The following is a 15,295-nucleotide window of genomic DNA, read 5'->3' as shown; positions in this document are numbered from 1 at the left end:
CACACATCCACCTAGATACACAGTCCACCATCTTTCTCACACCTCCACCTACCTACACAGTCATCATCTCCCAAACCTCAACCTTCCTACACAGTCAACCATCTCTCTCACACCTCCACCTACCTCGACAGTCCACCATCTCTCTCACACCACCCACCTACACAGTTCACCATTTATCTCACAGCTCCACCCACCTACACAGTCCACCAGCTCTCACACACCTCCACCCACCTACACAGTCCACCATCTCTCTCACACCTCCACCTACCTACAGGTCCACCATCTCTCACACCTCCACCTACCTCGACAGTCCACCATCTCTCTCACACCACCCACCTACACATTCCACCATTTCTCTCACAAATCCACCTACCTCCACAGTCCACCAACTCTCTCACACCTCCACCTACCTCGACAGTCCACCATCTCTCACACCTCCACAGCCCACCAGCTCTCTCACACCTCCACCTACCTCCACAGTCCACCATCTCTCACACCTCCACCTACCTAAGTCCACCATCTCTGTCATACTTCCACCTACCTCCACAGTCCACCATCTCTCTCACACCTCCACCTACCTCCACAGTCCACCATCTCTCACACCTCCACCCACCTACACAGTCCACCATCTCTCACACCTCCACCTACCTACACAGTCCACCATCTCTCACACCTCCACCTACCTCGACAGTCCACCATCTCTCACACCTCCACCTACCTACAGAGTCCACCTTTTCTCACACCTCCACAGTCCACCACCTCTCACAACTCCACCTACCTACATAGTCCACCTTTTCTCACACCTCCACCCACCTACACAGTCCACCATCTCTCACACCTCCACCTACCTACACAGTCCACCATCTCTCACACCTCCACCTACCTCGACAGTCCACCATCTCTCACACCTCCACCTACCTACAGAGTCCACCTTTTCTCACACCTCCACAGTCCACCACCTCTCACAACTCCACCTACCTACATAGTCCACCTTTTCTCACAACTCCACCTACCTACACAGTCCACCATCACTCTCACACCTACACCCACCTACACAGTCCACCATCTCTCACACCTCCACCTACCTACACAGTCCACCATCTCTCACATCTCCACCTACCTACACAGTCCACCATCTCTCACATCTCCACCTACCTCCACAGTCAACCATCTCTCTCACACCTCCACCTTCCTCGACAGTCCACCATCTCTCAAACCTCCACAGCCAACAATCTCTCTCACACCTCCACATACCTCCAGAGTCCACCATCTCTCACACCTCCACCTACCTAAGTCCACCATCTCTGTCATACCTCCACCTACCTCCACAGTCCACCATCTCTCTCACACCTCCACCTACCTACACAGTCCACCTTTTCTCACACCTCCACCTACCTACACAGTCCACCATCTCTCTCACACCTACACCCACCTACACCGTCCACCATCTCTCACACCTACACCCACCTACACAGTCCACCATCTCTCACACATCCACCTACCTACACAGTCCACCATCTCTCACACCTCCACCTACCTAAACAGTCCACCACCTCTCTTACACCTCCACCTAGCTACACAGTCCACCATCTCTCACACCTCCACCTACCTCCACAGTCCACCATCTCTCACACCTCCACCTACCTCGAAAGTCCACCATCTCTCACACCTCCACAGCCCACCATCTCTCTCAAACCTCCACCCACCTACACAGTCCACCATCTCTCTTTCACCTCCACCTAACTACTCAGTCCACCATCTCTCACACCTCCACCCATCTACTCAGTCCACCATCTCGCTCACACCTCCACCTACCTACACAGTCCACCATCTCTCACACCTCCACCTACCTACACAGTCCACCATCTCTCACACCTCCACCCACCTACTCAGTCCACCATCCCTCTCATACCTCCACCCACCTACACAGTCCACCACTTCTCTCACACCTCAACCTACCTACACAGTCCACCATCTCTCACACCACCACAGTCCACTATCTCTCACACCTCCACCTACCTCCACAGTCCACCATCTCTCTCACACCTCCCCCCACCTGCACAGTCCACCATCTCTCACACCCCCACATACCTACACAGTCCACCACTTCTCTCACACCTCAACCTACCTACACAGTCCACCATCTCTCACACCTCCACCTACCTCCACAGTCCACCATCTCTCACACCTCCACCTACCTCGACAGTCCACCATCTCTCACACCTCCACAGTCCACCATCTCTCACACATCCCCCTACATCCACCATCTCTCTCACACCTCCACCCACCTCCACAGTCCACCATCTCTCACACCTCCACCAATCTCCACAGCCCACCATCTCTCACACATCCACCTACCTCCACAGTCCACCATCTCACACCTCCACCTACCTACATAGTCCACCACCTCTCTCACACCTCCACCTACCTACACAGTCCACCATCTCTCACACGTCCACCTACCTCCACAGTCAACCATCTCTCACACCTCCACCTACCTCGACAGTCCACCATCTCTCTCACACCTCCACAGTCCACCATCTCTCACACGTCCACCTACCTCCACAGTCAACCATCTCTCACACCTCCACCTACCTCGACAGTCCACCATCTCTCACACCTCCACAGTCCACCATCTCTCACACCTCCACCCACCTCCACAGTCCATCATCTCTCACACCTCCACCTACCTCAACAGCCCACCATCTCTCACACCTCTACCCACCTACACAGTCCACCCTCTCTCTCACACCTCCACCTACCTACACAGTCCACCACCTCTCTCACAACTCCACCTACCTACACAGTCCAACTTTTCTCACACCTCCACCTACCTACACAGTCCACCACCTCTCACACCTTCACGTACCTCCACAGTTCACCATCTCACACCTACACAGTCTACCATCTCTCACACCTCCATCCACCTACACAGGCCACCATCTATCACAACACCACCTACCTCCACAGTCCACCATCTCTCACACCTCCACCTATCTACACAGTCCACGATCTCCCTCACACCTCCACAGTCCACATTCTCTCACACCTCCACATACCTACACAGTCCACCATTTCTCACACCTCCACCTACCTACACAGTCCACCACCTCTCTCACACCTCCACCTACCTACCAAGTCCACCATCTCTCACACCTTCCTACATATTCAACCATCTCTCACACCTCCACCTACCTACACAGTCCACCATCTCACACCTCCACCTACCTCGACAGTCCACCATCTCTCTCACACCACCCACCTACACAGTCCACCATCTCTCTCTCACCTCCACCCATCTACTCAGTCCACCATCTCTCACACCTCCACGTACCTAAACAGTCCACCACCTCTCTCACACCTCCACCTACCTACAAGGTCCACCATCTCTCACACCTCCACAGCCCACCATCTCTCTCAAACCTCCACCATCTCTCACACCTCCACCTACATCCACAGTCCACATCTCTCTCACACCTCCACCTACCTACACAGTCCCCCATCTCTCACACCTCCACCTACATACAGTCCACCATCTCTCACACCTCCACCTACCTCGACAGTCCACCATCTCTCACACCACCCACCTACACAGTCCACCATCTCTCTCACATCACCCACCTACACAGTCCACCATCTCTCTCTCACCTCCACCCAACTACTCAGTCCACCATCTCTCACACCTCCACCCATCTACTCAGTCCACCATCTCTCACACCTCCACGTACCTAAACATTCCACCACCTCTCTCACACCTCCACCTACCTACACAGTCCACCATCTCTCACACCTCCACAGTCCACCATCTCTCTCACACCTCCACCTACCTCGACAGTCCACCATCTCTCACACCTCCACAGCCCACCATCTCTCTCAAACCTCCACCTACCTCCACAGCCCACCATCTCTCTCACACCTCCACCTACATCCACAGTCAATATCTCTCTCACACCTCCACCTACCTACACAGTACACCATCTCTCACACCTCCACCTACATACAGTCCACCATCTCTCACACCCCCACCTACCTACACAGTCCACCAACTCTCTCACACCTCCACCTACCTACACAGTCCACCATCTCACACCTCCACCTACCTCCACAGTGCACCATCTCTCACACCTCCACCTACCTCCACAGCCCACCATCTCTCACACCTCCACCTACCTCCACAGTCCACCATCTCTCACACCTCCACCTACCTACAAAGTCCACCACCTCTCACACCTCCACCTACCTACACAGTCCACCATCTCTCACACATCCACCTACCTCCACAGTCCACCATCTCTCACACCTCCACCTACCTTGACAGTCCACCATCTCTCACACCTCCACAGTCCACCATCTCTCACACATCCACCTACATCCACAGTCCACCATCTCTCACACCTCCACCCACCTCCACAGTCCTCAATCTCTCTCACCTCCACCCACCTACTCAGTCCACCATCTCTCTCAGACCTCCACCCACCTACTCAGTCCACCATCTCTCTCAAACCTCCACCTACCTCCAAAATCCACCATCTCGCACACCTCCACAGTCCACCATCTCTCTCACACCTCCACCCACCTACACAGTCCACCACCTCTCACACATCCACCTACACACAGTCCACCTTTTCTCACACCACCTACCTACACAATCCACCATCTCTCACACCTCCACAGTCTACCATCTCTCTCACACCTCCATCCATCTAAACAGTCCACCATCTCTCACAACTCCACCTACCTCCACAGTCCACATTCTCTCTCACACCTCCACCTACCTCCACAGTCCACCATCTCTCACACCTCCACCTACCTACACAGTCCACCAACTCCCTCACACCCTCACAGTCCACCATCTCTCACACCTCCACCTACCTACACAGTCCACCATCTCACACCTCTACCTACCTACACAGTACACCACCTCTCTCACACCTCCACAGTCCACCATCTCTCACACCTCCAACTACCTACACAGTCCACCATCTCTCACACCTCCACCTACCTCGACAGTCCATCTCTATCACACCACCCACCTACACAGTCCACCATTTCTCTCACACCTCCACCCACATACACAGTCCACCAGCTCTCACACCTCCACCTACCTAAACAGTCCATCATTTCTCACACCTCCACCTACATACAGTCTGCCATCTCTCACACCTCCACCTACCTCAACAGTCCACCATCTCTCACACAACCCACATACACAGTCCACCATCTCTCTCTCACCTCCACCCCACTACTCAGTCCACCACCTCTCGAACCTCCACCTACTACATAGTCACCACCTCTCTCACACCTCCACCTACCTACAGTCTACCATCTCTCACACCTCCACCTACCTACACAGTCCACCATCTCTCTCACACCTCCACCTACCTCCACAGTCCACCATCTCTCACACCTCCTCCCAACTACTCAGTCCACCATCTTTCTCACACCTCCACCCACCTACTCAGTCCACCATCTCTCACACCTCCACCCACCTCCACAGTCCACCATCTCTCACACCTCCACCTACCTACTCAGTCCACCATCTCTCAAACCTCCCCCCACCTACTCAGTCCACTATCTCTCACACCTCCACCCACCTACAAAGTCCACCACCTCTCTCACACCTCCACCTACACAGTCCACCATCTCTCTCACACCTCCACCTACCTCCACAGTCCACCATCTCTCACACCTCCACCTACCTCCACAGTTCACCATCTCTCACACCTCCAGCTACCTTCACAGTACACCATCTCTCACACCTCCACCTACCTACACAGTCCACCATCTCTCTCACAATTCCACCTACCTCCACAGTCCACCATCTCTCTCACACCTCCACCTACCTCGACAGTCCACCATCTCTCACACCACCCACCTACACAGTCCACCATTTCTCACACCTCCACCCACCTACACAGTCCACCATCTCTCACACCTCCACATACCTACTCAGTCCACCATCTCTCACACCTCCACCCACCTCCACTGTCCACCACCTCTCTCACACACCTCCACCTACTACATAGTCACCACCTCTCTCACACCTCCACCTACCTCCACAGTCCACCATCTCTCACACCTCCACCTACCTCCACAGTCCACCATCTCTCACACCTCCTTTTACCTCGACAGTCCACCATCTCTCTCACCTCCACCCACCTACTCAGTCCACCATCTCTCTCACCTCCACCTACCTACACAGTCCACCATCTCTCACAACTCCACCTACCTACACAGTCCACCATCTCTCTCACCTCCACCCACCTACTCAGTCCACCATCTCTCTCCCACCTCCACCCACCTACTCAGTCCACCATCTCTCTCACGCCTCCACCCACCTACACAGTCCACCATCTCTCACACCTCCACAGTCCACCATCTCACACCTCCACCTACCTACACAGTCCACCATCTCTCACACCTCCACCTACCTACTCAGTCCACCACCTCTCACACCTCCACCCACCTACTCAGTCCACCATCTCTCACACCTCCACCCACCTACTCAGTCCACCATCTCACACCTCCACCCACCTACACAGTCCACCACCTCTCACACCTCCACCCACCTACTCAGTCCACCACCTCTCTCACACCTCCACCTACTACATAGTCACCACCTCTCTCACAACTCCACCTACCTACACAGTCTACCATCTCTCACACCTCCACCTACCTACACAGTCCACCATCTCACACCTCCACCTACCTACACAGTCCACCTTTTCTCACACCTCCACCTATCTACAAAGTCCATCTCTCACAACTCCACCTACCTACACAGTCCACCATCTCTCTCACCTCCACCCACCTACTCAGTCCACCATCTCTCTCACACCTCCACCCACCTACTCAGTCCACCATCTCTCTCACACCTCCACCCACCTACACAGTCCACCATCTCTCACACCTCCACAGTCCACCACCTCTCACACCTCCACCTACCTCCACAGTCCCCCAGCTCTCTCACCTCCACCCACCTACGCAGTCCACCATCTCTCTCACCTCCACCCACCTACTCAGTCCACCATCTCTCTCACACCTCCACCCACCTACTCAGTCCACCATCTCTCACACCTCCACCCACCTACTCTGTCCACCATCTCTCACACCTCCACCCACTTACTCAGTCCACCACCTCTCACACCTCCACCCACCTACTCAGTCCACCATCTCTCTCTCACCTCCACCCACCTACGCAGTCCACCATCTCTCTCACCTCCACCCACCTACTCAGTCCACCATCTCTCTCACACCTCCACCTACTACATAGTCACCACCTCTCTCACACCTCCACCAACCTACACAGTCTACCATCTCTCACACCTCCACCTACCTACACAGTCCACCACCTCTCACACCTCCACCTACCTACTCGGTCCACCACCTCTCTCACACCTCCACCTACTACATAGTCACCACCTCTCTCACACCTCCACCAACCTACACAGTCTACCATCTCTCACACCTCCACCTACCTACACAGTCCACAGTCTCTCACACCTCCACCTACCTCCACAGTCCACCATCTCTCACACCTCCACCCAACTACTCAGTCCACCATCTCTCACACCTCCACCCATCTACTCAGTCCACTATCTCTCACACCTCCACCTACCTACACAGTCCACCACCTCTCTCACACCTCCACCTACCTACACAGTCCACCATCTCTCACACCTCCACCCACCTACTCAGTCCACCATCTCTCACACCTCCACCCACCTACTCAGTCCACCATCTCTCACACCTCCACAGTCCACCATCTCACACCTCCACCTACCTCCACAGTCCACCATCTCTCACACCTACACCTACCTACACAGTCCACCATCTCTCTCACCTCCACCCACCTACTCAGTCCACCATCTCTTTCACACCTCCACCCACCTACTCAGTCCACCATCTCTCACACCTCCACAGTCCACCATCTCACACCTCCACCTACCTCCACAGTCCACCATCTCTCACACCTACACCTACCTACACAGTCCACCATCTCTCTCACCTCCACCCACCTACTCAGTCCACCATCTCTTTCACACCTCCACCCATCTACTCAGTCCAAATCTCTCACACCTCCACCTACCTACACAGTCCACCACCTCTCTCACACCTCCACCTACCTACACAGTCCACCATCTCTCACACCTCCACCTACCTCCACAGTCCAACATCTCTCACACCTCCACCTACCTCGACAGTCCACATCTCTCTCACCTCCACCCACCTACTCAGTCCACCATCTCTCTCAAACCTCCACCCACCTACTCATTCCACCATCTCTCACACCTCCACAGTCCATCACCTCTCTCACACCTCCACCCACCTCCAAAATCCACCATCTCTCACACCTCCACAGTCCACCACCTCTCACACCTCCACCCACCTACTCAGTCCACCATCTCTCACACCTCCACCCACCTACTCAGTCCACCATCTCTCACACCTCCACAGTCCACCATCTCACACCTCCACCTACCTCCACAGTCCACCATCTCTCACACCTACACCTACCTACACAGTCCACCATCTCTCTCACCTCCACCCACCTACTCAGTCCACCATCTCTTTCACACCTCCACCCACCTACTCAGTCCACCATCTCACACCTCCACCCACCTACACAGTCCACCACCTCTCACACCTCCACCTACTACATAGTCACCACCTCTCTCAAACCTCCACCTACCTACACAGTCTACCATCTCTCACACCTCCACCTACCTACACAGTCCACCATCTCTCTCACACCTCCACCTACCTCCACAGTCCACCATCTCTCACACCTCCACCCAACTACTCAGTCCACCATCTCTCACACCTCCACCCATCTACTCAGTCCACCATCTCTCACACCTCCACCTACCTAAACAGTCCACCACCTCTCTCACACCTCCACCTACCTACACAGTCCACCTTTTCTCACACCTCCACCCACCTACACAGTCCACCATCTCTCACACCTCCACCTACCTACACAGTCCACCACCTCTCACACCTCCACAGTCCACCATCTCTCACACCTCCACCTACCTACACAGTCCACCTTTTCTCACACCTCCACCCACCTACTCAGTCCACCATCTCTCACACCTCCACCCACCTACTCAGTCCACCATCTCTCTCACCTCCACCCACCTACTCAGTCCACCATCTTTCTCACACCTCCACCCACCTACTCAGTCCACCATCTCTCACACCTCCACCCACCTCCACAGTCCACCATCTCTCACACCTCCACCTACCTACTCAGTCCACCATCTCTCACACCTCCACCCACCTACACAGTCCACCACCTCTCTCACACCTCCACCTACTACATAGTCACCACCTCTCTCACACCTCCACAGTCCACCATCTCTCACACCTCCACCTACCTCCACAGTCCACCATCTCTCACACCTCCACCTACCTCCACAGTCCACCATCTCTCACACCTCCACCTACATACAGTCCACCATCTCTCACACCTCCACAGTCCACCATCTCTCACACCTCCACCTACCTACACAGTCCACCATCTCTCACACCTCCACCAACCTACACAGTCCACCATCTCTCACACCTCCACCTACCTCGACAGTCCACCATCTCTCTCACACCACCCACCTACACAGTCCACCATTTCTCACACCTCCACCCACCCACACAGTCCACCATCTCTCACACCTCCACAGTCCACCATCTCTCACACCTCCACCCACCTACACAGTCCACCATCTCTCACACCTCCACCTACCTCCACAGTCCATCTCTCACACCTCCACCTACATACAGTCCACCATCTCTCACACCTCCACCCACCTACACAGTCCACCATCTCTCTCACACCTCCACCTACCTACACAGTCCACCATCTCTCACACCTCCACCTACCTACTCAGTCTACCATCTCTCACACCTCCACCCACCTACACAGTCCACCACCTCTCTCACACACCTCCACCTACTACATAGTCACCACCTCTCTCACACCTCCACCTACCTACACAGTCCACCATTCTCACACCTCCACCTACCTCCACAGTCCACCATCTCTCACACCTCCACCTACATACAGTCCACCATCTCTCACACCTCCACCCACCTACACAGTCCACCATCTCTCTCACACCTCCACCTACCTACACAGTCCACCATCTCACACCTCCACCCACCTACACAGTCCACCATTTCTCACACCTCCACCTACATATAGTCCACCATCTCTCTCACACCTCCACCTACATATAGTCCACCATCTCTCTCACACCTCCACCAACATCCACAGTTTACCATCTCTCACACCTCCACCTACCTTCACAGTCCACCATCTCTCACATCTCCACCTAGCTCCTAGACTCCCTCAATCTGCCTTAATGCTCTTGTTGCTCTCTGTCCCCTTCAATTTATTTCCTCTCTTCCTCGTCCTCTTTCTAACCCTTTAACTCCATCTCCCACTTCCTGTCTTTACGGATTACCTACAGTGAGCCCTCTCGTCCTTGTGAGTTCAGATCAAGGGGCCGTGTGTGGTACAGTAGAGCGGTCGAGGCGTGAGGTGACCACTTACTCTCTCATTAGTGTGGTCTATGGAAGAGACGTTGAGCCTTGCGGAGTGAGGAGGAGTGGAAGGAAACAGACTACCCAGAGGGCTGTGTATTGGTGTCTGAGATCACCACCATCTCCTCAATTGGCTTCTTGCTCTCTTCCTCTCTGTCCGTCTCTCTTCCTCTCTGTCGGATAAAATAAGCCAATTTTCCACTCCCACTCTGGGATTAGTGGTAATATCCTCTTGAAAACAGATGACTAGGGAAGGAAGGAAGGACAGGGGTGGAACGAAGCCACTGGCAGCTGGGAGGGATAGTGCAGAGTTGCCAGTGCTTTTGTCTCCATTCAGTACTATGTTCTACCGGCGGTACTTTTTTCTTCAAGAAATCAGATTCTTCTTTATGACTAACTTCTCAAAAATATTATTATTTGAAACCATGGAATATCACTATACGGTGCTAAAGAAAGTCATGCACAGTTACCACTGTTCCATTCTTTTCAAAGAACTTTGCGAGTTCAGTAGATGCTTGCACTGCAGACTGCAGTGAAAAATGAGGGATCTATCATCGCTCTTGGTATTAAAGGTGTTCTTTATGCTCATCTGCTGATCAGACCAATGGCCGTATCGACTCCATTCATCATTATACATGAATCAATTTCTACCACTCTTCTACACCTTATTACTGATCACATATTCCAGTCCATATCCAAAGTGCCTCTTAGCCATGCTCCTTTTGGACTGCTTTGAAGTGAGTAGCAAGTTCTCATGAAATGCCAGCCAAATCTCACAGTGAGAGTCTGCTTGATACGTGACAGCATTACACAGCAATCTGAACTCAGCACTGTAGCCTCAGCAGGAAGCAGAGAGACGGAGGAGGAAACTGGATGTCAACAACTCTCGAGGTTCGGAGGGGTATGATAATCAAAGAAGAACTCATCTTCAAAACGCAGAGCTTTAAACAGGTGTTTGTCTCAAGTTTTAAACATGAAAAACATTCACACAATAAAACTTGTAGTGGCTGCCACAACACAAAACAAGTGTTACAAATGTTAAGAAAGTTACTAGACACATAACAAACAGTGCATCATCAAGACAAATGTCAATGTCAACTCACCGCTCAACCTATCTAACCTTACTGTCTTTGAGCCTAGCCGTAGTGTGCTGCTCCCCTACCTACCAGACATCAGACTTGGAGTCGTAACCCTGGTGGTTCAGTACTTCAGGGCTCATGTAGTAAGGCGTGCCTGTGAAGGTGGTGGCCAGGTCACATGACCCCATCAGCAGACCGGACACCCCAAAATCACCTGAACAGAGGAAGAGCAACACAATAATATATTTTACAATATTACAATAATAATAATATTTAATTTGTAGATTCGCATAACGTAGGAAACAAAACAAAGAACAATAAACAGCAACAATACATCAAAACATTACCTACTAATGCAAAATATAGACTAATCAGATTAATTGATCAAGCATTATGGGGTGATTAATTTCAAACTGGAACCTTGTCTTATTTTCTGTGCCCCTATTGATTCCATCTGAAAGGACCAGGGGGATGGGTGTGAGCACTATGGAGAAGGCCAATCAAAAGGCTGAAAGAAGTGTCCGCCATATTGCTTTCACCTATCCAGTCCTTTCTCGAGTGACGAGGATGAGTCATCACAGGAAGAGGAAAGAAAGACCGTTTTCTGTTTGGAATTGAACCATTAGCACATTTTCTGTTTGGAAATGAACCATCAGCACATTTTCTGTCTGGAATTGAACCATTAGCATATTTTCTGTTTGGAAATTAACCATTAGCTCATTTTCTGTTTGGAATTGAACCATTAGCACATTTTCTGTTTGAAATTGAACTATTAGCACATTAAAGTAGGAAGTTTTCTGTTTGGAATTGAACCATTAGCACATTTTCTGGTGGAATTGAACCATCAGCACATTTTCTTTTTTTGAATTGAACCATTAGCACATTTTCTGTTTGGAAATTAACCATTACCACATTTACTGTTTGAAATTGAACCATTAGCACATTAAAGTAGATGGTTTTCTGTTTGGAAATTAACCATTAGCACATTTTCTGTTTGGAATTGAACCATTAAAGTGCAAGCCCTTATTATGTTCTATTGTCTTAATTTGTTAAAGTGAATTACATATTTGATCTAAACCTTGTAAAACAAACAACTTGTAGTGATTTACACAGTGGGCTACAGATTGTGTGTTGTGTATCAACTTTCATCTACAGGGGATAGTGTGTGTACTTTCAACGGTTTTGTATTCATCCACTCCCTTTGTAGATAAGTGTATGCCGCAGACACACCGAGAGAGCCTGTGAATTTAACAGGAGTGACACAGCCTCCCTGCACTTTTAAGGACTCTATGATTACAAACAAACTTCAAAAAAACTCCCATGGGCCCCTGCTGCAATGGAACTCACTGATTTTAACTATGTTCCTTTTCAGGAAGATGTTTTTGGCCTTCAGATCTCTGTGGAGGACCCGCCTGGGATGGAGGAGGAGGCAGGACAAGCAGACATCAGCAGACAGGCAGACAGGGAGGAGTACAATGAAGAAATAATACTTGCACAATGCAATCACGATACTTTGAAGTCCAAAATATATCCTTGTTTAGATCCCTGTAGTTCTAAGACCTCCCTTATGTACTCTTAATTTTAGACAAATGGAGTCTTGGACTTTAAAAGTATAAATACAGTATGAACCTGTTATGCATGTAGTGGAGTCCAAGCAGCAACTGGATCAGCCAATCAGTGACCTGGGTCTCAGGCAAGCATTGCCCTGCTTCTCTCACTTCCTCAAGCTGACAGTCCAAGTCCCTGTCCTGGAGCATAGAGTATTATAGCAACAGTCCAAGTCCCTGTCCTAGAGCATAGAGTATTATAGCAACAGTCCAAGTCCCTGTCCTAGAGCATAGAGTATTATAGCAACAGTCCAAGTCCCTGTCCTAGAGCATAGAGTATTATAGCAACAGTCCAAGTCCCTGTCCTAGAGCATAGAGTATTATAGCAACAATCCAAGTCCCTGTCCTAGAGCATAGAGTATTATAGCAACAGTCCAAGTCCCTGTCCTAGAGCATAGAGTATTATAGCAACAATCCAAGTCCCTGTCCTAGAGCATAGAGTATTATAGCAACAGATTCAGAGATTCATACAGATACCCACATCATAATAAATACATGCAAGCGTACACAGGCACATGCACACACACACCCACCAACACACCATTGTGGAAAACCTTTCACAAAATAACTCTGAATCATCGTCTCTATATTAAACTCCAGACAGAAAGGTCCTCTGTCAGCTGCCATTGTGACCATTTAACGGTTTGTGAGGTTAAGCTGGAGTGAGGTCTGAGCTCGCTTCATTCTCTCTAATGGGACTTCCAGAGAGAACAGAACAGCGTTAAGGAACTTCTTAATGGAACTGTGGGGGTGTGGGACGGGTAATGGCCTCACTGGTTCATTCTGAGAGGCACTGAGTAGGTTTATGATGCTCTGACTGTGTGTGTGTGTGTGTGTGTGTGCGTGTGTGTGCACGTGTCTACGAGCATGCATCTGAGTTTCTGTGTAGTGGGGAAAAGTATATTTTGTGTGTATATGGGGGGTGATGGAACAACAAAAGCTGGATGTGTCTGAATACTTATGTAAACGTGATTTTTCAGATTCTTTTTTAAATGAACCTGTTATGCATGTAGCGGAGTCCAAGCAGCAGCTGGATCAGCCAATCAGTGACCTGGGTCTCACGCAAGCTCTGCCCTGCTTCTCTCACTTCCTCCAGCTGACAGTCCAAGTCCCTGTTTTTGCTTTGTCATTATGGGGTATTGTGTGTAGATTGATGAGGGGGTAAAAGACAATTTAATCAATTTTAGAATAAGGCTGTAACATAACAAAATGTGGAAAAAGTCAAGGGGTCTGAATACTTTCTGAATGCACTGTATATGGATGATTTATAAATCCAGGCATATTTAAAAGTTAGGCCATTGATTATAGACCTAATTAAGTTAGGGTTTCCTCTCTCCTCACTTTTCTTAGACAATTAAGGCAAGGGCTGTTTTCTCATCTCCTAACTCCGATGCTGCCTCCGCTGCTGCCTCCGTCAATATGCTAGTTAACTTAGCTATTATGCACATAGCAACATGGTCTAGGAAAAGGCGCCAATTCAACAGCACACTGATGTGTTTCAGGACAGTAACCACTATCCAACGTGGGAGAAAGCGCATTTGTTATAAAATAATATTATTTGTATTTGTGTTGCACCATTGTCTTACATAATATAACCATATACAATTTCAGTAGCACATGTCTTAGACTGAAGGTCCGTGCCATCCCCATGGCCTCCACAATGGATCAGTCCACTCTGACAGGAGCCAATCAGACAGGTGTCTTGTACACCATGATTGTTTATTAATGTTTTTGCTACTGCTTGACTAAATAAATCTTGGTCGACCAACAGCCTATCGATCAAACAATCGACCAGTCGACTTAAGTTCAAAATACTTTCAAATTCATTAGTAGGAGAGAACAGGACCCCCACCTGCTGTAATCTACTGTAGTAGGAGAAAGACTGGAGGACAGGACCCCTACCTGCTGTAATCTACTGTAGTAGGAGAAAGACTGGAGGACAGGACCCTTACCTGCTGTAATCTACTGTAGTAGGAGAAAGACTGGAGGACAGGACCCCTACCTGCTGTAATCTACTGTAGTAGGATAAAGACTGGAGGACAGGACCCCTACCTGTTGTAATCTACT

At 50.6% G+C, this 15,295-nt stretch overlaps 1 protein-coding gene across 1 annotated transcript in view; it reads right to left on the bottom strand.

The window, feature by feature from the left end:
- LOC311139318 (serine/threonine-protein kinase Nek11-like) overlaps window positions 1-15,295 on the bottom strand; it is a gene marked incomplete at both ends in the record, with an annotated part of 98,897 nt that overhangs the window by 65,871 nt on the left and 17,731 nt on the right. Inside the window, 4 exons of the mRNA XM_084174197.1 lie at window positions 11,320-11,372; window positions 11,709-11,835; window positions 12,969-13,033; window positions 13,251-13,369. Coding sequence (XP_084030323.1) covers window positions 11,320-11,372; window positions 11,709-11,835; window positions 12,969-13,033; window positions 13,251-13,369 — 364 coding nt within the window. The remainder of the gene's footprint in view (window positions 1-11,319; window positions 11,373-11,708; window positions 11,836-12,968; window positions 13,034-13,250; window positions 13,370-15,295) is intronic.

Source organism: Coregonus lavaretus (genome assembly GCF_964263955.1).
Source record: "Coregonus lavaretus genome assembly, chromosome: 13".
Classification (NCBI taxonomy): Eukaryota; Metazoa; Chordata; class Actinopteri; order Salmoniformes; family Salmonidae; genus Coregonus; species Coregonus lavaretus.
Note: the sequence above shows the minus strand (reverse complement) of the source record. Positions and strands in the feature narration are given on the sequence as shown.